The 25,761-nt window shown below is 41.0% G+C and overlaps 1 protein-coding gene across 1 annotated transcript in view; it reads left to right on the top strand.

The window, feature by feature from the left end:
• Cachd1 (cache domain containing 1) overlaps positions 1-25,761 on the top strand; it is a 220,359-nt gene that overhangs the window by 128,266 nt on the left and 66,332 nt on the right. The window contains exon 4 of the mRNA XM_028778781.1: positions 6,640-6,746. Coding sequence (XP_028634614.1) covers positions 6,640-6,746 — 107 coding nt within the window. The remainder of the gene's footprint in view (positions 1-6,639; positions 6,747-25,761) is intronic.

Here is a 25,761-nt window from a genome sequence, read left to right as displayed (position 1 = left end):
AAGAAGTGAACAAATAGAAAAATACCCACAGCCTCTCAGCCCCTCAGCTGCCATCACACTGGCTCTGCGTATGGCCTCCTGAACACTTTAAGCCTTGCTCTTCTGAGAAATCCCCAAGGATTTACTTTTTTAAATCATTGCCTTAAAAACGTATCCATGAACAATACCACACTTCACCAACCACCCCAGGAACCCACACCAGGGGTTTGGGTTTTGTGTGCACTGTGATAAATTGGGCCGGCTTCCCTGGAAATGTTCAGAAAAACCCAGGATCCTGAATGATTTGCCTGGCAAATCAATCACCTTCCCCAGGGAATTTAGACAAAGACCAAGCTACAGATTCAGGAAGTAAACCCCAAAAGGGGTGGTGCGTCTGTCTTCGCTTTATATCTTTTTCTTTCTAAATCAGGACTCCACTGAAAGTTGATTTACACTGTGGATCGGGGCTGAATGGAATCCAATTGGAAGTCACTTGAACACTGTTTTGATGTGAGATTCAAAGCTTCTGCAAATTTATTTTATCTTCTACATTTGCTGATCTCCTGCTTGTAAATCCTGTTGAAGGAGAATAAAAATGACTGCAGCCTGATGGGAATTAAATGTCTGAAGTTCAAAGCAGTTTGCACATCAGAGCAAGCGTCAATCAAATGAACATCTTGCAAGGCAGGCAGGGAGTGAATTTCTCCATGGGGAAGAGATCAAAGTGGGAGTCACAGCCCTGTTTTCTCCCTCGGGACAGCAGTTCGATCAGTTGTTCATGAAAGTAAATCCAAAAGGAAGGCTTTTCCCCCCTCTCTCCTTTCTTTCTTAAGGGGGTAGGAGAGATAGAGTTATTCCTCTAGAAACTGAATTCTAGGAGCTGGCTTTATCTTATGAAAATAGGCAAAGAAGTCAGATTTAGTCCTATATCTTCTTTTTTAAGACTCAAGGTCTAAAGGAGTTTTAGGTAGGATTTTTTTTTCTATTGCTACTTTTTAAAAAATCATAAATATGAATACTGAGATGAATCAAACCATTTAAACTGATTGCTCATGCAGCTTATATGAACATGCATGTTTTTTTCTAGTTCTTGACCTCTCTATAAACCTGGATTTATATGCATATGATTGGCAGCTGATATGTCCCTCATTGCAAATTGGTTTAGGTAAGTCCTAGGAGTAGCTAACATGTTTTTATAAAGACTCTCACCCATGAACTTTGTTTCCATGGGCCCCAAATCTGAGTGAGTGACTAGCATGTTGCTTTTTATAAAATGCTTTTCTTGAGGTCACATGTGCATTAAATGTGTTCCTGCCTTTGGGCTGGTGACCATTCTTCCTAGGTTGAGAGGTAACTAGTATAGCAAGATGACTAAGCAGGTTTCCTTCCCATGTTTAGAGTTCAGCAGATTTGGAGTCTGGACAACAGCAAGCACTTATCCTGTGTGAGCAGAGAACTGGGAGATAATCCCCCTTCATTTTTGCTTCCAGTTGGCCTGCTAGCCCAGACGCTCTCCTCCCCTCCCCCTTCTCCGTTCCTTTATGCCTTCTCTAGACATCTCCTCAGCACTTGACTGGTACATCAGTGACACAGGCAGTGAAGACAGCTTCAGGGTGGCTCTATATCCAGGTTTTACATAAACTTGCAGGCAGATAGGTGCATGCATAGCTGCTGAGGTGCAGCAGGGGCTCCAAGGAAACTTGAAGCAGTTTGAACCAGAGAGAAAAGACAGCTCAAGAACTGCCTGGGGGCAGGTTGCCTAACAGGGTTTCCTAACTGCTTATTACTCTCCTTACTAATAATCTTTGTGTGTGTGTGTGTGTGTGTGTGTGTGTGTGTGTGTGTGTGTGGTGGGGTGGGAGGGTGAGGTTCAAGATAGTGTTTCTCTGTGTAGCACTGACTGGCCTTGAACTCTGAGATCCACCTGCCTCTGCCTCCCAGGTGCTGGGATAAAAGGGAGGCGTGCACAACCACTGCTGGGCAAACCAATCTTTATTTGAGAGAGGGGAAAAAAATCCTAAAATGAGTACGATAAATTGCTCATCTTATTTTTGGATTTTTATTGATGACATCATTTCAGTGTTTATGTTTCCTTTCCCTGAAATTTATACTCATGAAACCTAATCACCACTGGATCGTATTAGAAAGTGTGTCCTTTGGGGAATGACTGCAGAAACTGTCCTGGAGGGCTGTCTTGCCCCCCTTGAATTCAGTTTTCCCGACAACAGCATTATGTTAAATCTGATTATAAAATAATAAAAAAAAGCATTCCCTCTCCCCCTACCCAACTCCCCCCAAAAAAGGCAGGAAAAAGACACCAGATCTTAACTACAAAGCAGAACAACTCCAGTCAGGTTGGGGTTGGGTGGGGGTCTTGGGTGGGAACTTATCCTAAGGGCAGCTGAGGAGGAATGTAGGTTGATGAGCCAGCCTTGAGGAGAAGGCCCATTGGACACTGGGGATCAGCAGACAAGCACATGCTGAGTCTGGTGTGGTCAGAAGAGAAGTCTGGGAGATAACAATAATAATACATGATGCATCGTCAAACTGTCTTATGCTCAACAAAGGTGCATGCATTAGTGCTTTTGTGAGCAAACCACTTCCGCTTTCATTACTATGAAGATGTTCTCATTACAGCTCTTCGAGATCTGCTCCAAGGAGGAAGTAAACCCCTAACAATAGTTCCCTGGTCTCCCTGCTTCCAATAAATCAGCTTTCATTTTACAAAGACCCCCTCCAAGATCAGCTCTCCCAGGGTGGGGTTCAGAGCAGGTGTCCTAACTGTGGACACCCTGCCCAGACACAAGAGGACTATATATCTCAGCGAGAGTTTCCCTGGTAGGGTGTGCCAAACACCATCCTGAATTGCCCTTTTCAATAAGCTTTTCCTTCTGTGTCATTTAGAAGCAGAATGTTGTGTGTCCTGTCTCAGCAAAAGAGTTGGGGCCAGAATTCAAGTCTCCTTTGCTTCCTTCCCTTGCTGTATATCCTTTGCTTCATTTGTCTCTATTGTGAAATAGATAGGTGAAAGGGGCCTTCAGAATTTGTATGACAGCAGCTCGCTATGAACTACAGGCATACCTAGGTGCTATTTGATTCTCTTGATCCAAACCAAATCCAAAGACTCTGTCCTTGGTGAACAAAATCCAAATACCATTTGTCTTTAGTATCTTTAAGATATACTACGGAATACCTGTGCTCATACAGGAAGCAATTCTCTTCATTTATTTTTGAAAAGTTATGACAACAATGAAGGGCTTTCTTGTTCCTCAGAACCAGCCAAACTCAGATTCCATCCCCCCCAAAAGAATAAATTGATCTCTGCAAAGGCAGGGTCCAAAAATCTACCTCCAGCATCCATCCTGAGTGATTCTGGTGTAACTAGATGCCCAGTGGTTTGTAATCATTCAAATGAGTCAGTGCCCATTCATTAAGCCATTAGGAGCCTTCTGGACACCTCAGAATGGGTAGGCATATGAATATTCATGAAAAGTGGGTTAAAATAAGCACCCACTTTACAGAAAACATGCTAAAATAAAAAATGCTAAATATTATGATTACAACCTTTAAACTAGCTATTTAATATTATAAACTATATTTATATATTTATTTATATATTATAGTATATATTTATATAATATATAGAACCATATATAATACATTATATTATAAATATGTAAATATAGCACACTCATTATTTATTATATATTTAATATTATAGATTATAAACTAGCTATTTAAATATAGCTATTAAAACTAGCTATATATTTTCTCCTTTCTTATCTGTTTATGAAGTTTAGTTCACAAAATCCACTCATTAAAAACAACAACCAAAAAAACCACAAATGGAGAGATGGCCCAGTGGGTAAAGAGCTTGATACACAAGCATGAGGACCTGAGTTCAGATCCCCTAACCCATATGAAAGCTGAGCACAGCAACCTGCTCATGTAAACCCAAAGAGCAAAGACAAGAAGATCGTGGGGGCTTGCTGGTGAACCAGTGTAGCCACAAAGCAAGGAGAAAGACCCTGCCTCAAAACTTAAGGTAGAATGTAATAGAGGAAAATACCTAATGACAACCTCTGGCTACCTCACAGAGACATGTTATCCCTCTCCTCTCCTCTCTTTCTCTCCTTCTCCTCCCTCCTCCCTCTCCTCCTCCCTCTCCTTCTTCCTCTCCCTCTCTCTCTCCCCCTCTCCACAAATAGAATCACAAATTTAACATATATGACAAGCTTTTGAGAGAACACAGAGGCATACTTGGAAAGGTATCCAACATAAGGATAGATCTTTCTTAGGAAGTATATACAATTAGTAACCTGAAAGATAGCCAGACATACCTTCTGGCTGGAGAAGGAGAGCCTTCTAGACCTTGGCTGTCCAATATGACAACCACAGTTAAGTGACTTTTCACACTTGACATTAAATAAACAGGAAGGGTAGTAAGAATTCTATTATATTGGCCACGTTTCAGATGCCTAGTAGCTATGTATGGTACTGGACTTATCAAAACACATGCATTCATCATCCAAGGTTTTTCTGGGTTCCCCTGGTATAGTCCAAACTTGAAGAAACATTTTTTTTTTTTTTAAGAAAACTAAGTTTTATTAGAAGACAGCTACATCGAGTTTCTCTGTGGCTACTTGTGCACTAGAGTAACAGAGTGGAAGTGTTCCAACAGAACTTATGGTCCATGAGGCCCCAAATACTTATTGTCTGGCCTCCTATAAAGGCATGTGTGAAGGGAAGGGCTTCTGTTTGCTAGTGCACAGGGAAGATGAGATTGTGGTTTATTGTGTCACCAGTGTGCACACAGGTAGCTGGCTCTATTTTAACCTCTTCTTTCTCCCCATCCATGGCTTCAAAAGGAGCAATCTTCTCATCTAGACAATTTGGAGCAAGTCTAGAGTAGAGCCACTCTGTGTATGAAGCAACAGTATCCTGTGATGCACATTGTCGATAGAATTCTAAACTGGCTGGTGTTCTCAACACCCAGTTACCTAATCCATCTTTGAGAAGATACTTAAAAAATATTCTTCAATTTGGGGGGTTGAAACTGATGTGAAAACACAGCTCCCTTGCTTATAACATAAATCTAGCTCAATGGTTCTTATTAGTTGACCAACAGATAATCTAAAGTCATGAATGAATAGATGGATCTTGAGTTTAGAAGTGTCCCTCCGAGAGCTTGGTAATAGAATTTCATTCATTCCCTGGTTAATTGATGAGGTATACACTATATGCACCACAGAGTTTAAAGAGCTAGTATTGGGTTGAGTTTATTGACTGCCTCCTGGAATCTTTGGAGCTCTCTCTACATTTGAAATGGGATATATGGAAACTGAAGCTTTTTATCTATCCTTCCTACTGTTTATACAAACATGTTGGTGTGTATAGCTTAACTTTTTGGCTACTTTACTGGATTCTTTTATCTACCACCCTCCTTCTCCAACCCTCCAACCCCCTAACACTAGGTAGAAGAGAAAGAAGACTAGACGGGAAAGGGGAAGTCAACCTCATTAGACTACTTTCTTCTGATTAGGGGCATTGAGTTCCTTTGGGCAATGTTGGTCTTCATTATCAGGATAGCCAATTTCTTCTTGTCTCTTTGCTCACGACCAACCACAGCAACAGGAACCAGCAACAGCAGGGTGAAAGGCAGCCCTCACACTCTCTTGGGGTTCTGACATTTTTATACCTTCTGATAAGTCCCCAGAATTTCAAATGTAAACTATCTTCAGCTAGCAGAATTACTCCTCTGCCAGAGTATGAGACAAATCAGGGTTAGCTGCCTGATAACAATTGTAAGCAGCCTCATATCCCATACCTGGGATTAAAACAAAAACATTCAGATAATATGACTGGATTTAAAAGAAAATTCTCACTACAGGTGTGTGTCTGAGTATATTCTTTCAAATTATTGTTTTCTGGAGTAAATGTTTTCTGGTACTGGCTCTACCCATGATCAGCGTGGGTACTAGCACTGTCCTGTCTTTTGTACTAATACTGAACTTCTACAAGAAATCAAGAGACTTCTATGTATGATGACAGGGTAGGGGCCAGTTCTGAATCAGATACCAAGAGAAGCATATCCACACATTACTTTTAACCCTTAAAAAAAAAAACTTTGTAAGATAAATTTTATTTATTTATTTATTCTCAGGTTAAAAAAACTATGTGTCTCAATGTCAGACATTCATTTGTGAGTGATAGGACAGAGATATTTCTACTCCACAGTTTGTACATCCCTTTACTACTGTCCTTAGACTTGGGCCATTGGTGCTCAGCTACAATATAGTGAAAACCTGTTTCATAGCTATGTCACTGCTCAAGCCTGAATCTTGTCATCTGCTTTTCATATGCTTTTATCAGCAGTAATAGATCAAGTTCCTAGAATTAAAATTGCTTTTAAAGGTTAGTTCTCTTTAATCTCCTAGCATTTGAACTTGACTTCTAAGCCTTCTAGCAACTGTTACACCTTTTCCACAGCACATTATTTAGGATAAAATTTTAATTTTTGGTTGTTCTTGTTAAGTCACCATACTACTGCTTATGGGATGGCCTATTCATACACGATATGAATGAATGTTTTTATCAGTTGTTTTTCCTAGATGAGAAGCTCACCAGCTATGCACTGCTAATCCTTTTCTGTTGTTTCAGGTTTGATGGGAACTTCAATACCAATGTATCAAGAACCGTGAGTTGTGATCGACTCTCTACTACTGTGAACAGCCGAGCCTTCAACCCTGGACGAGACTTAAATTCAGGTCAGTGTTTGTTTTTTTCACTTCCTAAAGGTAAACTGCATCCCACATATTCACAAAAAAATGTACTACCTCAAACATTCTTGTTTACATTTTAAAGAAATATATCATCTACTTAATTGTATATGTTTCTCAGGAACATTGAGTCTATAGGAAAGAAGGGAGAACTATTAAGTTGGCATATATTAAGCATGTATTTTATAGCTATAGATCTGGAAAATGCCAAGTGCTGAACCAGGCTCCTTGTTACATCTTCTCGTTCCATGGAACTTTTACATTCTTTATTTTAAAGGCCATGTCAGTGACCCAGCTGTTGCTATAATAGGAGGAGTTCACTTTTACTTTCATTTTCTATCTGTAATCTTTAAGTTTGTTTTAGGGTTTTCTAGATGAACAGTGAGGGAAGGTTGTTTACCAGTAGAGTCGGCACTATTACACTATAGGCTGGGATTGCATTTGCTTCTTTATCTCACCAGAACTCTACTGTATGCATTATAGTAGCTCATAGGAATTGTGTTTATACAGATAGCAGCTTCCAATTCCAAAGTACCAAGAGGCCTCTCCTCTCTTGCCCTCAAAGTTCTGTTCTAAATTTCTCTCCTGTTTTCTCTTGTGAGCCCTTGTGCATGTTGGTTGAGAGATCTTAAGACCTAGAGGCTCCCCATTTAAGAACTGGGACAACTTTGAGAAATAACAGCAACCTCAAGTTTCAGATTTTACCAAGACCCAGAAAGGTTCTAAGCCTTCACATTGCTGGGAAGTTGATGGATCTGATCCTTAAGCGTGAAGGCCTACATTTTCCAAACACCAGGACCCTTGTAGACACATAAAACTCAAGAAAGAAGCCAGAAGACCAGAGTATTTACTTATAGGACCCCATCCAGACTGCCTGGGGGAGAGATTGTAGTCTTTGGGAATTGTATACACAAACCAGGGAGTCTGTTGGATCTAAAAAGAAAGGATTGTACATTTTAAGCTTCTTGGGGATAATGAAACCATAACTGCTAGATAAATGATCCAGCCTTCCTCTGCCAAGCACATACTCTGAGCCAATGCACATCACATATTCAATCATTTTTATTTGGTCAGAGAGTCTGGAAGTCTTCTGGAGCAGGTGAGGTTTACTGCCACACAGGAAGTTAAATGAGAATAGTTTTCATGAAAAGAAATCATATAAAGTCTTGGAGTGGGAGAAGAAGGTTAGTTGTGGAAGATTGCACAGTTGACATGGGCCTCAGAGCTGACTCAGGGCTTCTCCTCAGAACACTCAGCAGCACAAAATGTGTTGTTGCAATAACAACCTGTGAGTAGAATCAGTTATCTTTCTCCCAAAATACACAAGGTAGCTTAGCACTGTCTGTGATTCAAAAGTGTCAAAAGTCACACTGACTTGAGAGGTTCCCACTAGAACTAATAAAAAAATAGTATAGTATCCCTTTATATAAGACCTAGACCCATTTTGTAATTTCATTAGTTATCTTTTAAAAATGATAGTGTAGTCTTAATTTCAATCTGAGTACATGTTGTTTGTGGAATCAAGAAAAGATAAATAAAATGAGGGAAATACAGATTACAATAGCACCTCAGTTGGTTCTATGATATCTTCTGTGGACACAAAAATATGCAGAGGCTTAAGTCCTTATAAAATAGGGTGACATTTACATACAGCATCTGTGCTTCCTCTCATTTTCCTTAAATCATCTCCAGATTACTTATAATACCTAATATCATGCAAATGTTATGTAAATAGTTGCCACACTGCATTCTTTAGGGAATAACCAGCAAAGGTCTACACCATTCAGACACTCAGGTATTTCCACACATTTTCAACCTGCTGTTGGTGGAATACACATGTAGAGAAGGTTGTTTATAAAGGCAAGTTTTATGCCTTTTACGTAGACATGTCTCTAATACTAGATCCACAGGCTGATGTTGAGTTTCTAAGGAGTGTTCATTACTTCCTGGTTATGGGGTTGGGACTAGTAAGGACAGACTGAGTGAGGCTGGAAGGATTGCTTAGTAGGAAAAAGTACTTGCCACAAGCAGGAGGACCTGAGTTTGAATCCCCAGAACCTACATGCAATCAAGTGTGGTCATATATACCTAGAGTCCTAAGCTAGATGGGAGTTAGAAATAGAATCTCTGGAAGCTCACAGGCCAGGTAGCCTTGTGTACATAGCAACATCCAATGAAAAGATATCCCTTCTCAAAGAAGGTAGGATGCAAGGACCTATGGTTGTCCTTGTGACTTCTATATATGCTATGGCTCATGCATGCCTACACACATACCTTTGCATACTATTTATGTGTCCACACAAGGGCAAACTGGGGAAGAATGAAGGTGGTTCATGCACATAGGAAGTTATGGAGCCTAGAATGATACTCCCTTGCCTCTGCTAGAGCCACCTACCTCAGAGAAGGACCAACCCTTGACAGATCTGGGAGCAGCCACAGCCAGGGCCTCACCTGCACTTCCTTACCATCTTTTATCTATTCGTGGTTTCTGACAGCAAGCTCATTGTTGAGATCTAGTCCCATCATTAATAATAATAACACCATGTCTTTTTCAAATTGAATATAGAAGCAATTCTAAGTCATTGCCACCTAGCCACTAACTAGAAAAAATACACATAACAGGACTTTTTTTCAATAAGAATTTAAGTACTTGGCCAGAAGGTATAAACAGAACAAAGAGCTTATTTAGAGGTTGAGAGTTACTGGTTATAAACAAATAGACAAGAAATATACACCAAGTGATGGTAAATACTACTTTGTTTTGACTATGTCCCCTGACCACCCTCCCCCACCTCATACTCCAAAACCTTAGGTCATGAGACTTTACTCTTATAAATGGATTAATGCCAATTATCAAAGAGCTTGAGTACCACCTCCTTCTGTCTCTCAACCATTCGATACCAACTGCCATGCTCTAATATAGAAATCCCTGAGCAGATGCAGCCTCTCAATCTTAGACTTCCCAATCTCCAAACCGCCTTCTGTTGCTTATACTACACATTCAGTGTGTGGTATTCTGTTACGGGAACATAAAACAGATGAGAGCATGCCTGACCAGGCAGACATAACTTGGAGATGAAACATAGGGATCTCTGATGTTTGGGACTTCACCCTTTTATGCAGGAGCTCATTGACAAGATCTGAAGAAGTAGGGCTTGCAGATCATGGACATAACTGAAGGAAAGGGATCCAAGGCAAAGGCTCTGAATTTTGTTTATGCTCAAAAACTGCAGAACCGCCAGTGTGGCTGTGGTGGGGCCTAGGGGTGTGGGCATGGAACAGGACATTAGGTCAGATGTTTTGGGGCCAAATCCTGATGATCCTTGATTCACCAGCCATTATAGGACTTCAGCTGCTGCTGAATGCAGAAGAAGGCATATGGAGAAGGGATGGGAAGAATATGGAAATATGAATCAAGAATGGAATCGGGTCTCTAGTAAGAGCGATGTTTTAGGTGTTTAGCGGATACTCAAAGAGAAGGATCTCATAGCTGGTTATGCAAGTCTGGAGTCTAGGGACAGGGACAGAATAGATTTTTTAATTTGTCTAGCTAGCACCTGTGTCATATGACTATAATCATGTAGCAGGCAACTAAGAGAGAAAAGGAGCCCAGAGATAGAATCTTGGAGTCTCTTGTCACTTAGAGAACTCTGAACAAGAAGGAATCAGGAAAGGAATTAGAAGTCTAGGAGTGGGTGGGGTTGGAACTCAAGGTTATCTTCCAGAAGCAAGTTACAAGTTGCTTCATGACAGAATAGAGAACAGCTGTGTGGAGTTTCTTAGCTTGAGCAAGGGTGAGAATGACAGCCATAGACTTTGGTGACAGGCCAGGAGTTTATGGGACACAATGGCAGAGTAGGATGAGAGGCAGGTCCTGGAGGCTTTCAGGAATGAGAGAAAGGAACTAGAGACAGTGCTCATGAACTGAGATTTGCTTAGAGGAAAAAAAAAATTGTGGGCTATAAGTATCAAGGGGATATTTTAAGTTGAGAAAAATTGCAGCACATTTTGCGTTTGGTGTTGCAGAGAAGAGACTGTGACCAGAGTCTATTCTGTGTGAAGTAGGAGATGCGGAATGAAAAATGAAAAAATGAATGATTGAAGGAGAGTGAAGGAAGAGCAAGTGCATAGAATGATAATCATCAGGTCTGGAACTTTGGGATGTTTTCTTTGTTGCAGTTAGAAGAGGTGTGGCCTCCACAGATTCATGAGTTTAAATATGCTTGATCCATAGGGAGTGGCACTATTAGGAGGTATATGGCCTTGTTGGAGTAGGTGTGGCCTTGTTGGAGGAAGTCAACTTCACTGTGTCACTGTGTCACTGTGGAGGTGGGCTTCTAGGTCTCCTATGCTCAAGCTACACCCAGTGTGACAGTCTCTTCCTATTGCCTTCAGATCAAAATGTAGGACACTCAGTTTCTTCAGCACCATGTCTACTTGCACGCTCCCATACTTCCTGACAGGATGATAATGGACTAGACCTCTGAACCTGTAAGCCAGCCCCAATTAAATGTTTTCCTTTATAAGAGTTGCCTTGGTCATGATGTCTCTTCACAGCAGTAAAACCCTAACTAAGACACCTTCCAAGCGAATCATTCTTATTATGAAGCCAGATCATGCAGTGGAAATTAGAGAGTGAAGAGGCTGTCTTCTGTTCTGTGACTACTCTCCTTTACTGGGGTGAGAGTAAAACTCAGATAAATCGTCAGCCATTCCTGCAAGGGCTGGCAGTGTAGCTCAGTAGCCTCACACTTGCCAAGTTCCAGGCACTGAGTGGAGCCCCAGCATTCCTTTAAAATGCTATTTCATTTCACCATTTATTTGTTAAGGGATATGTAAGAGGGTCTGAAAATCAGGGTGGAGGTACACGTAAGTAGGATGGAGCTAAAGACTGGATCTTGAACTCTGGTCATTCTTCGAGCATGTCTCAAGTAGAACCTGCTGCCTGGCAAGAGCTGTTCTCGGCATGGTTGGCACAGCTCAATTTACAAGCAGCTTTTAGCAATATTTAGGTATTTAAGCACTGGCTGGCTTGCATTTGAAGTTTTGTGACATTCTACCAGGTGGTGGCTGTGTCCCAAAGTCCACATACTTGAGCACTTACTTGTAACATGAGAGGTGTGGTAGAGGGTGAAGGGCGACCTCAAAGTCCCCCCTTTTCCTCCTTCTGCAGCCCATGCCCCTTTGCAGAGCAGAATTAATGTGCTCTGTAGGCTATCGCATGTCTGATATTTACATCTGTAAGATGTCCAGCCCCAGGCCCTTCCAGACTGTATATAATCCATCAATGGGCTCCTAATTGATAACACAGTTTCAGATTGCCTTTCAGACTAGCTGGAAATAGGCTCACATAAATTATAAACCATTCTTAGATTTATTTATTCAAAACTAGGTCATATATTCCTCCATCCAACACATATGTGCATTCTTTTCCTCAGAACAACCCTTGCCAGATCTCTACTTTCTAAATTGACCGCTTGTCCCTGATTCCATTCAAATAACTGAAGTTTGACAGCACATGTGTTATATTACGGTGCTTTCCTGCTTTTATCTCTAGTTTCTCACTCTTTTTTTTTTTTCCATTCAAATTCCCGCTGAGCTATTTTCTTGTGCATGGCCTCATCTCTAAAGAGAGATTATTTGAAGAGTCTATGGAAGGTTGCCTCTTGCTCTTTCGCGCCGAGAGTGGAAGTAGGTGTTAATCTTTCTTACCGAATGGAAGAGTCTCTGGACTTCATTGTGTTTGATTTAAAAAGCATTAGAAGTTGCAAAGTCCCGATCTTGGTAATAGTGTAGTCTTGAATGAGATACAGGACTGACAGGGTGCGAGGGGCATTGAGAAGTCATTAGAGATGAATGCTGCATGCAGGACATACAGGTAGACTCCAGAGCCTGTGGACCCCTGAGTCTATAGACTCTTATCACTTTGCTGACCTCAGGGCTTTCTTCAGTGGTCAATGAAAATGACTCCAATACAGATGGCCCCTAGGTCCCAGTGGCTTGACCTTACAGTTTTGGATTGTTGTTGTTGTTGTTGTTGTTTTGCATAATGACAATACAGAGTCTGAATGCATACAGTAGAAACCACCCTTGGATTTGGGGTCTTTACTCCAGCAGCAGTGTGCAATGTGATGGTCTGTCCTCATGCAGCACAGTGGAAGAGAGCTGCCACTCAGCCAGCCTATCACTTTCTCTCAGGAGAAAAAAACATGAATTCTACATTTTCTGAGTTCCTGAGCCTAGGTATGCTGTCAGATTACAGTGGGTTTGTTGAGACATGGCCCTATCATAAATCAAGATGCATCTGTACTATAAAAACTGTCTGTTAGATAACCAACCGGTTATCTAACAAGCAGGCTGGTAGCTTGCTTCATATTCACAAGGCCCTGGGTTCATTCTCCACCACAATACATGAATTAATTAGTCAGTCATTAGCAGAGTCCTCCAAGGAACCCTGTAGTGAAAACCCTGTATTTTCTCTAAAGAAAGAACAAAAGCTGAAGTTTTGGTTTGGTTGTTGCATTTTGGTCATAAAAAATTTAATGCTGGAGTTTGAGGCCAGCCTGGTCTACAGAGTGAGTTCCAGGACAGCCAGGGCTATGCAGAGAAATCCTGTCTTGAAAAACAACAACAACAACAATAATAATAATAATGCTTATATAATAAAACTAAGATCTATTAGATCTCGCACAAGTCTAGATTTTTGAGAGTCTATGATTTGGTTTTTATTCATCAGATGCAAAACACAGGGTCCTTTTTCTTAGCTCTAATTTTCCTTTCAAAATGTTTCTACAAACTTTGCAACGTCTCACAACAAGCCTGTGTTGTTTGTATGTCATTATAAATATATGTAAATATATTGTAAATACAAAAACTCAATACCTGGCTGAAAGCATTTTAGGGAAGAAAGGTTCATTTTGGCCCATGGCTTCATTGTATTGAGAGACACAGTAGAGCAGCTCTGGACCTGGGGCAGGAAAACATGGTACATTCACAAGGTGGACTAGAAGTCAAGTATATAGGCTAGAAAGGGGTGAACATGTAACCTTCAAAAGCTCACTCCTGGGTACCTCCTAAAGGCTCCAAATTTTCTAAAAGAGCATCGCAAGCTGGGATATTTTTTTCTTGTTTGATGTTTGAGACAGAGTCTAAATATGTAGCCCCAGGTGACTTCATACTCACAGAGATCCACCTGCCTCTGCTTCTGCCATGCTCAGATTAAAGGTGTGGACCACCATGTACAGACAGGATCTTTTGTACGCCATTAGCTGACATTTAAAAATATGCCATGAAGGGCAGAGCCTGCTAGGGTATATATAATATGTGATATATTAGTGATGTATTTAATTACGATGGACAAAATCTGCTTTTGTAAACTTAGTGAATATAACCTAAAACCTCTGTGCGCATGTATATACATTTTTACAAGACTGTAGTAATGGTTACATAATGGACTAGCCAGTTCCCTCCAAATCAGCCTTCAGACTGTTGTGCATTATCACTGCATTTGAAGTACTGGGTAGGACATAAGTGTTTGGCTCAACCACCTTGCAGCAGTTGCCATAGAAACTTTACTGTTAAAGTCATCCTTGGGTTTCTGTATAATCATCCTAAATTATCTACCATCCTTGCCTCTTTGTACCTCCCCCTTGTTTCCTTGTGGATATCCTGAGGTTGACTCAGATCTCAGCACCAGCCCACTGCTGAGTTTACTTACTGAAGAGGTCCCACTCATTTCTGGGAGATTGTCTCTTCATGGTCCCCTTTTGACTGTCATGCTACACACACACACACACACACACATACACACGTACACACTTTTTTCTGAGTCAGTTTATTTCACTTCATATAGTAAATGATCTTCAGTTACATTCAACTTCCTGAACATACAATTTCATTCTTTACAATTAAATAAATTTTTACAGTATGCGTGTGTGTTGTATGTTTCCTTTGTCTACTCATCTGCTGCCTAGGGTGGTTCCATGCAAGTATCTCTGTGGAAGGCTGAATTTAGGTGCTTCAGGTATATACCTAGGAGTGATTATAGCTGGGTCTTTTACTTCCATGAAGAACCTCCAAAGCTGGTTTCCATGGTAACTGTACCAGTGTACATTCCCAGGAGCACTGTGCAAGAGTTTGTTCCTCTTCTGGGGCTGGAGAGATGGCTCAATGCTAAGAGCACAGGTTGCTCATCCAGAGGACCCAGGTTCAATTCTCAGCACCCACATGACAGAACCATGTATAAGTCCATTTCCCAGGGATATGATCTTATGAATTTTCAGGGTGGTAGGCAGACACATGGTGCATAGACATGTGTACAAACATAACATTTCATCTATATGAGATTTCTTCAATAATTAAAAAAAATTCTTTTTTCCCCACATCCTAACCAGCATTTATTTGTTTCCTTGATGATAACCATTCTAAATGGAGTAAGATGCAATTCAAAAGCAGTGTTGATTTGCATTTTCTGGGTGGCTAAGGATGTTGAGCAGTTTTCCAAATATTTAGTCCTCCTAACTGTCACATTGGGTTGTGACTTGCCTCTTGATGCTATCTTTTCATTGAAGGGGAAATTTGGCTCTGACTTTGAGTATCTTCTCTGGTCTGACTCTACGGACCCACCAGTCCCCAGTAATAAGACAAAGACTTTTCGTTTAGCTTAGGCTTTTTCCCACCAGCTCCTCAGTCCCCTATATCTGACTTTCACCATGTCTGGCTGGTGAATACCCACCATATCCACTACCACCTCCTGCCAATTCTTTCCCAGAGTTCCTTTCTACCTGAATGTCCCACCTTTTCTCTCTTCCCCTGCTATAGGCCATCAGCTCTTTATTAAACCAATCAGAAGTTGATGGAGAAGAATGTTTATAAAACACTAAGACAAATGATGCTTCATAAAAGCAACAATGCCAAAGTCCTGAATAGCACTCTGCTGGTACAGAAGTCAACATTTGAATAATGCAAAGACAACCTTTACATGGTACACAAGATGATCCCATCAGCCTTCCCCCTCCTTTCCTTCTCTCTTTTCCAGTGTCCACTTTCCTTTCTCCTCTCTGTCACTTCCACCATGAGGATCTCTACCTCCTCTCTAGAGAAATAATTACTATTAAAGCCTCCCAAAACACTCCCTGGTTGTTTCCGCCTTCAGACTTCTTGGATACATACCGAATGTTTTGAAAACACTGACTCAAGCTCCCCTTCTCAGACTTCTTTGATCCCCTCCTTTTCCTCCTTTCTCACTCATCTTCATCCCCTTCTTCCTAAAAGCTTCCTAAGAGCTCCCGCCTTAGAGAATCCTTTTCAATGCTTCCAACCCTTCAGTTCCTATCACTCCTCTGTGCTTTTGTTTGTTATACTAGTTCTGCCTATAAGACAAGGTCCACCTTCTCTGATTTGTAACGCAGCCCTCTGTTCTGAAGGATCCGAATTTCTTCTACCTCGTTTGACAGTCTTAGGTTAGGGAGGTCTTTGTAGTTGTAGCACATTTTGTTTCCCAGGAACATAAGTCTGAGATAGACACAAGCAGCTGATGAGTAGAAGAAAGGAGACAGAGCTGTGCTGTGTGGGAAGGTCAGCATCTTCACAGCCACGGTGCTGCCTTTTGCCAACCCCAGGGCATCCTGGAAGTCAGGCTGCCCTTCAAAATTCTATTGCTTCAGTTGCCACTTTTTTCTCATGATGTTAGAGTTCATTCTTACTATAGAATGTTAAGTTTTTATATTGGACATCTTTGTAAAATGGAGGTTGTCCTGTCAGCCCCAGGCTCCCAGAAATAACGACTCTGAGACTCAAAATATTTTTATAAACACTGTGACCATAAACTTTGACTTGTTCTCCACTAGCTCATAACTAAATATCTCATTTACTCTGATCTAAGTTCTGCCACGTGGCTGTTTACCTCAGCTGAACTCCCATGTTTCTGTCTTCTTTCTTTTTCCTGGGTAAATCTTTTCATGCCTGTCAATATCCCAGAATCCTCTCTGCCCACCTTCTGTTCTACCCTTACTTATAGCCCATAGGATTTTGATTGACAGATGACACATCCAAACAATACACAGAGATTCTCTCCATACTCCTTGATTCTGTTCTTTTTATATCCAGTATAGTATCTTTCCTATAGGAAGCATACAAGTTAATCCTTGTTGATTGACAGGAGCTAAGATTGTCTGTGCCCTTGTTTATTTGTCTTTATAATCAGTATTAAAGTTACTGTTATATTGCTGTGAGGGGATGCCATAACCAAAGCAGCTGATTGAAGTAAGCAGCTAATTGGGGTCTTGCTTGCAGTTTCAGAGGTGAGTCCTTGGTCATCATGGCAGGGAGTGCGGCAGTATACATGCAGGGATGATACTGCACCAGTAGCTAAGAACTTACATCCTGGCAGCAGGCAGAGAGGGAGAGGAGCAAGGAGAGGCTGGGGTTGGCATGGGCTTTTTGAACCTCAAAGCTCTCCCAGGGACATAACTCCTCCAACAAGGCCACACCTCCTAATCCTTCCTAAGCAGTGCAACAGTTGGGAACCAAATATTCAAATATATGAACCTACGGAGTGATTCTCATTCAAATCACCATGGTAGGATAACCAAGGCTTTTGAAGAACCTCAGTGGGAGATGATTGTGGTTTCCTAAGAGGTAGCACTGGCTTCCAGTGCAGAGAATTTTCCCCATTGTGAAAGTGACACAGATTCCACAGAAGAGTAATGGCATTCACAAAATGTACTTGATCTTACCCCTATGGTAGATCCCATTCTGTAGGTGACAGTCCAGAGCAGTCAGCTCTTATAAGCTGAAATAGCAAGTGTCTTCAGCTCTTATAAGCTGTAATAGCAAGTATCCCAGTTTTGGCCTCCTGTCTCGAAATGCCAATGTTGAGATGTTTCTCTGTCTCTTCGCATGGCTTGATATCTGAAATTCCTACTCACTCAGTCTCCCTGGCTCATTTTTCAAAATTCAGTTTAGAGCAGCTTCATTTCCTAAGCCTGAGATCTAGAAATAGCCTCAGCCCCACCCGATGCTGCTTTGTAAGGACTTCTCATGGGGACAGGTTTATGTTAGCTGCAGCACTAGACATTAAAGTTAGTGACTTCAGATAGCTCACATTCTTGTGTGTATGTTAATATTGTTGGGAAGGAGGACAGGAGAAAAAGCCGCAGTTAAGAACAAAGCCCCAGGTCCCAGCTTTGAACTGGGTCATAAAAGATAACAGGAATTATTCAGGTGATGGTGATGCTTATATGCTTATGGCACATTCTGGAAGCTAAAAACATGTGCAGTCAAGATGGACCTTTGTTTTTAAGGTTGGATGAGCTATATTTTAATAGAAGAGCTTGGGTTAGGATTTAAAAAAAAAAACTTTGAAGCCAAGAGATTGGCAAATTTAAGTTGGGGAAGGTAGGAGCTTTTTGGAGAATGAGAAGGAAAAGCTACAGTGGACAATTAAGTCGAACTTGGAAGGGGAACTGGGCAATACTGGAAGGTGGATAGACTTTCCTTTGAAGTTACTTGACTGAGAAAACTCAAATTCATGACAACTGAGGATACAGGAAGGTACCACTAATGTTAATTGATGCATTTTTAAAGTTAATCAGTCTAGGAAAACCAAAAACCAGGTTGGGTAACAGAAGTATAATGTTAAATTATATGACCCAGTCCCAATAGGTAGTTTGTTTAAATCAAACAAAACTCATTGTGAGCTCCTCATTCTCAGCCAGGCTTGATGACAAAACCATGGTTTTGTTACTTTTTTTATTTCCACCATGACTACATGGAGATCACCTAGACATGTGGGTCCTCTGAAGAGCGGAAGGAAGAACAGACATTCATGATTTTGGACTGTCCCCGGGTTTGTTATAGTTCTCCAAGTCTTGAATGAATTAAGGACAGATTGGTTATTTTTTCCCCTATATGTTTAACTACAATAAATGAAGAACCCTGAATTTGGAACAAAATCTGATTTGAGTATGTCCCGTCCTTGGTATTGGGCTAAAATGTGTGAGAGGAGATAGAAAGGATCAGAATATCAATCCCCAAGTTTAGACAGCTGTCATTAACACCAAGACCAGTGGACTCCATGATCTGAGTCCTATTCAGCATTCAAGGTTGAATACCACTCTTTGCTTCCTGAACAACTTAGCTAAAATTAAGAATGAAGGAGTCTCTATAATCAGCCTCAGTATTTGGTCTCTTCCTAGCAATTAGGTACTTGGAATTTTAACCTCTTTGTGTTTTGGTCATATGTAAAAGAATGACTAAGTACCTGGTACATGTCCATGCACCTGATATACTTATCCTCCTAGAGCTGAATCCTTCCTAAACAGAACTCAAGTCCTTGACATAGACCATTCAAGAGTGCGTGGTCAAACAGAACTCTGGTGTGGGAGCTACAGACATGTGATCAGGTATAATGACCAATGCCAGAAGTTTTAATTGGAGTCTTTGAAATGTTAATTTGTTTCATTACTTGCTGTTTCACGGACTTTTCCTGAGGTATGCCATGTAAAAATCTGGCCTGTGCATGCTCATATCTCTGAGCTTAAAGCAGTTTTGTTGTTTTCTATTTGGCAGGCTATGGGAAGCGAGGACTTGGTATATTTGCCTGGGTGGTGTAGAGTTACAATCAAGAAAACCTAGAGTTCTTTAGGTGGGAGACAACCTTTCCACTACCAGTATTTTACTTTTATATTTAATCGCTGTTGGGTAAATATCGTGGAACAGACAAAAGTTATAGCACAACTCTTTTTTTTTTTTTTTTTTTTTTTTTTTTGAGGCAAGATTTCTCTGTACAGGGCAGGATCTGCCCCACCTCTGCCCCAGTGTTGAGATTAAAGGCATACACCACCACTACCTGGTTTACAGCCCAAAAGAGTTTTATAACCCTTGTCTTTCCTAATCCATTGAAAACCGATAGTAATAAATTTGAGGGGTAGAGTTGGTTTTGCTTTAGCTGAAGAGACTGGTGGTAGAAGACCCAATTAAATGCAATAGTCACATTTGAGGACATGGAAATCTGGGTTCCATATGTTAACAATGATTTATTTACAAAGAGTTAGTCCTGTCTACACTGGGTGACCCTTGGGACTCAGTAAATGAGAAGTAAGGAACACCTGAAAAAGGAACAGTACATTTCTGCTGTTTATCTGACCACAGTTTACATGTTGTAGTAAGAAACAAAACAAAAATCAAAACAAAAAACAAAACCAGCCAGCTGTGGTGGTACACTCCTTTAATCCCAACATTTAGAGACAGACGCATGTAGATAGATCTTTGAGTTCAAGTCCACCATAGTCTACAGAGTGAGTTTCAGGACAGACAGAGCTACATAATAGAGAGATCCTGTCTCAAATAAAGACAGACAGACAGACCATTGCTATATCGACATAGTTGGTATTTGCTCAGAATTTGCATAGAGCTATAAAAGGAAGACGTCAACTGTGTAAAAGTCCTTACACAGCTAGTGATAGAGTCTATAGTTTTCTAAAAGACGCGTTTCCATTTCCTGGTTTTCTTTATTTGCTTTTTGTAGTGCAGAAATCAAGTTGTTCCACATTCACAGTCTTGGGCAAGAATGTGCTAGCATATGGAGACACTGGAGACCCCTCCCTGAAGCCTCTCACTGCTAAAGTCAGAAAGCTGCCCTTTGTGTGACCTACATAAGTAAGATTCAGTAAATATTTGAAAGGCAGGAGGGAGGGAAGAAAATAAGGAGACTTAGTAGATCAAAACTTATCTCCCAGATTTAGGGACTGAATGGTCCTCATAAATCCATTTTATCTACCACTATTTTTTGTTTTCTCCTTGTAAAATGACATTATTTGAATGTATAAAAGGCTTTGTTATAACTAAAAATGTTTAGGACGTTGACTGAACCATTATTATAGCTTTTGTCTTAACTCCCATCGCATCTTGTTACTGATTGTTACCTGGAGTTGGGCTCACAGCATCACATCTTATCAATCTTTTATCACGGGCTTTTGACGTTTTAATTTCTAGAAGTGTTTTGATCTTGTCTGAGATGTTGTAATCTCCTGTCAACCTAAAATAAAGCCAGTACTAACTTAGGAAGTGATGAGAACTCCAAGGTGCTCTGCCCATACATACAATTCTTTAGAAGTCATTTTCTTTTTTGTTGGTTCATTTTTTAGTTTTGTCAAATTGATACAACCTAGAGGCTAGAGTCCTCTGGGAATAGGGAACATCAATGGAGGTATTCTTTCTGTAAGATTGGCCTATAGGCAAGCCTAGGGCCACTTTATTGATTGGTGATTGATAAGAGAGGACCCAATCCACTGTGGGTGGTGCCACCCTTGGGCAAATGTTCCAGGGATGTATAAGGAAGCAAACTGAGCAAACCATGCAGAACTAGCTAGAAAGCAGTATTCCTCCTTGGTCTCCGCTTCAGGTCCTACCTCAAAGACCCTCCCTTGGCTTGGCTAAGGTGATGTACTGTGCTCTCTACATACAAAATAAATAAACCCTTTCCTCTCTCTCTTTCATGCTTTTGGTCATGGTCATATATATATATAGTGAGCCTATATATATATATATACACACACACACACACATATACTGTGAGCCAAAACAAAATGTCTTCCCAAGTAGGCCTGTCTTGAGTGCTTAGCTGTATGTATGTATGTGTGTATGTATGTATGTATGTATGTATGTACGTATGTATGTATATATGTATAAAGAACTAGTGCAGAAACGCACTCCATAATAGTGGTCCTGAAGCAATATGATAGGGAATTCTTTGTAAACAAATTTCTAAAGAGGTTATTTTGTCTTAGAGTCTAGAATTTTAATTTGTTGTTCCTATAAATGCTATCCCCATTGGAGAAGCTCTTGAGTAGAAGTATGGTATTCATGAACTTGGATGTCAAATAAACTGGGGCTTTATTTTCATTGGTTTCTAACCTAATGTTATATCAAGGTAACAGTTCAAGTGTGTTTGCCATACTAGTGACTTACCAGTCACCAAAGAAATCCTGGCTCTTTCTTGATGTTAGCTCTCAAACCTGGGACATATGGCTAACTCAAGTATCTATTTAACATATCAAAGTGTACCTAGTTCTCCCAGCATCCCACAGCCCCTACCTGTTATAGGGTATGGCTTGTATACCCTTCCACCTACCCTTAACTTGTCCAGCCCAGGGGCTGGGCTGCCCTTCCCTCTAATCCAGCCATTTTGGTTACCCAGCCCTTCTGTCTGCCCTTTCCCCTCCTGGCCCTCCTCCTTCCCTTCTGCCCTCTTTCACTTGGTTCAGGGTTATGTTCACTCTGGACTCTCTCAGATGCCTGGCCTATGGTCTCCCTTTTATCAACAATAAACTTTCCTCTCCATCACACCTAGGGGCAGTCATGTCCTTCCTTCTTTTTCATCTCTTCTTTTCATTCAGTTCTCTTATACAATGACGATGAAGATGTTTTAGAAAAGCAAATTATGGAGGTGTTGGACTGTGTTAGTCTACTTTGTTACTATAGCTAAGTAATCAAGAGAGACCTCCTTGGGAAGATATTTTGTTTTGGCTCACAGTGCTCGTCCATGTATAGACTTATAGCTGGCAAAAGCCTTTCCTCAGTGAAATCCTTAAGCAACACAGGATGTCACATGGCAAATGACAGGGCACACCTGTATGTGTTTGTATCTGCTGGGTATCTCTCTTCCTCTCCTATTTATACAGCCACCAATATTCAATTATGGTGCTCTATTCTAAAGACCTTAACTACTCCTCATCACCTCAAAATGGTTCCACTTCTGAAGCCCATAGTTGGGTTGAGTTTCCGTCTTCGTATGTCACAGTGGGGATTAAATTGCAACACATGAACTCTGTAACTGTAATGGAAGAAGGAAGCTACTCTAAAGAAGCATCACTGCCCCCCACCTTTGCCTCTAAGACTGGTAAAGCAATAGGCCCCAAGCAATTGGCATTTCCCCAGTAATACCATGCTGGGATCCTGGTGCCAGCCAGAGGGAGAGCTCATCTCCTGGAAAAAGGTTTAGCACAGCCCTGACCAGTAATCAACTTGCCAACACAAAGATGATCTTTCGGACCACACCTTGGCAAGGACTACTTAACTATGCACATTTGCTGTCCATTTACATCTAGAGATGTTAGGATCTAAATTTGGAAAAGCCACTAGGCTTCTATGTCCCTTTTCTCAAAGGGACCACGTTGGAACTCTTATTTCAGCTTTTATTATTCTTCTAGTTACTTATTTGGTCTATTTAAGATCCTGTGACCAAACTTAGTTCATTAGGGCTGTCAGGACCCAGACTCTGACCCTAACTATGGTACTAAAACTACTTCCAAATGGTAACAAAGACCTACTACTAGACCCTTCGTAATGCATGAGTAAGAAAGGTGTCTATATCATGCTCTGAACCTGAATTTTGAAAACCATCTCATTGAGATAGAAATGGGAAATTCTGTCTACCTTGAAGTTGATTGCCCAACCCTGAATGTAATGCCTTTTTAAAAAAAAAAAACTATTATTTTATTTATTAGTTTATGTGTATGAGTATTTTTCTGCATGAATGTATCTGCATCACTTGTGTGCAGTGCCCTTTGGGGCCATAAGAAGGTAATAAATCCCCTGAGATTGGAGTTACAGATAGTTTTAGTCAGGCTTGGGTATGCTGGGAATTGAACTCAGGTCCTCTGAAACAGCAACAAAAATAATCTCTCCAGCTACTCCCAAAATTTCCCAAACACGCAATCAAAGCAAAACTGAAAGATAAAAATTTGGGGGGGTAAATACAAGTTGTACTGGCCTGCTGCTGGTCTGCAAGGTTTTATCCAAATGCTTCTAGCTCCTAGGCTGAGTTCACACTTTTCCAGAGTTTTTTATGCTATTGCTTCTTTTATTACTTTCTTTGTTTGTTTGTTTTCGAGACACTGTTTCTCTGTGTAGCCCTGGCTGTCCTGGAACTCACTCTGTAGACTAGGTTGGCCTCGAACTCAGAAATCAGCCTGCCTCTGCCTCCCACGTGCTGGGATTAAAGGCGTGTGCCACCACTGCCTGGCTTCTGTTATTACTTTATTACCTCATAAGATGAGAGCACTCTTTCTCATGTGAGACTACAGCCTGTGAAGGCTCCCACAGTCTAACAGCCGAGATTTACTTTTCTTTATCTTGCTCATCTAAATATTTCAGTTAGGTATCTTAACATATTTTAATATAGCTGGTATTTGAATATAGCTGGTACAGTGTGCACTAATTCCACCTCAATCACTAGAACAGAAAAATACCAATCTTCCCCCCTTTTTAATTTCCCCGTTTTCTGCATTTTGAAAACTAGCTGGAAATTCCTTGTTGTTGCTATTGTTGTTTGAGACAGGGTCTCGCTGTGTAGCCCTAGCTGGCCTATCTCTGCGCGCGGGCCCCCCCCCCCGCCAAGTGCTGATATTAAAGGCATGTGCTACTACGCTCAGCTGGAAATGTGTTCTTTTATAATTTCATAGTCCTCGACACACTCTTTTCTGATTTTAGTGCAAAGGTGCTACACATTCTAGAGAAACCATACCTTGAACTTTAAATTTGCATCTCTTCCTGGGCTGTGGATACACAGCATGAAGCATGATGCGGGGCAGCAGCAGGGATGGACAGATGCCCCATCAGCTAAAGTTCCTAAGAGCAGGCAGCCCGTACGCACTGTAGAGTGTACTGCGCAGCCCGTACACACTGTAGAGTGTACTGTAATGCCAGGGTCTCCCTATCCCTCTCTCTTCCATGCAGTTTATGTCTATGACATTTTCACCCCCTTTTTTTATAAAATGGGTTTTATCTTGATTCTGCCCAATAGGTTAATACAATGTTCTACGTACATTTAAGACAGGCTAATCTTGACTGTAGGTTGTGAATGCGTTTAGCTTAGGATATGTCCGTTTGTGGGGTAACCCAACTGTAACTTGAGCACCAGTATTTCCCTTCCACTGACCATCATGATTTGTCTTTTCCTTCTTTTGGTTTTTAAAGGGAATTTGTTAACACCTTTTCCAAATCTGTCACTTTACAGATGAGAAAGCTGGATTTTCATGGGGGACAGAAGTGAAGGCATTTACCCAAGTCACAGATCACTTGTTCTTACAGTGCTTACTAAAAAACTGGTCTGTAGTGTGCTCTGAGAATATGACAGACAGCCTTACTTTGGTTCCTGCCCTGGTGTAACTCACAGCTCTTTGGAGTGGGCAGGATCAAAGGACCAGCTATAAAAGTGGTCCACAGAATAGTATCAAGTTTTGCTGAGAAGTGCAATATTGGATATCAGGATGCTGACTGAAGGACGTTGGGTAATGTAGCCTCTGAGAAGTTGGTATTTGAAGGCAAAATTTGAAGGATAGCAATGAGCCGACTGGATGGAGAAAAGTGTTATCGAGGCCTAAGGACCACCTTGAAAGAGGACTTAGTACATTTTTGGCAGTAAAAGCAATAGCTCTTGATGTACCATGGACAGCAGGAGAGAAGACTGGAGAGAAGGGAGGGGCCTTTCAGAGTTTGGATTTAATGGTAGATGCAAGACAGTGGGAAACCTGTGAAAGCAGAATATGCTGTACATCTTAGAAAGATGCTTTTTGGATACTCCCTGGAGAGTAAGTTTAAGGTCAGATGGCTTGCCAGACTTAAAAGATGGATCCTAATCAGTCTTATGGCTTCTCATTCTGCGTCCATTTTGTGTTATCAGAGACTACTTAGAAGAAATAAGTACCAGCATGAATTAAAGAGAAGGTGCCATAGAGAGCTGAGCCTGTGTCCAAACGGCCTTCCTAGTCTTCCCCATGTTAAAAATGACAGAAAGAGTTAAGGCTCACATCTCTAACCTGTGATAAACTCCCAAAAGGATTTAGGTATGTCTAAGACACAGCTTCTCAGTCACACAGAACCTCTGTCTCTTACCTCAACCACTCTAGTTATTGTCTAATGTTGCTTCTGGCTGTTCTGGCTGCAAATATTGTATATCAAGTCTTCTAGGCCATAACAAGTGTCTGAGCTGGCTTCCAGC

Source organism: Grammomys surdaster, unplaced genomic scaffold, assembly GCF_004785775.1.
Source record: "Grammomys surdaster isolate TR1022 unplaced genomic scaffold, NIH_TR_1.0 341, whole genome shotgun sequence".
In the NCBI taxonomy this organism is placed as follows: Eukaryota; Metazoa; Chordata; class Mammalia; order Rodentia; family Muridae; genus Grammomys; species Grammomys surdaster.
The sequence above is the reverse complement of the archived record's forward strand: the minus strand, read 5'-3'. Positions and strand labels throughout refer to the sequence as shown.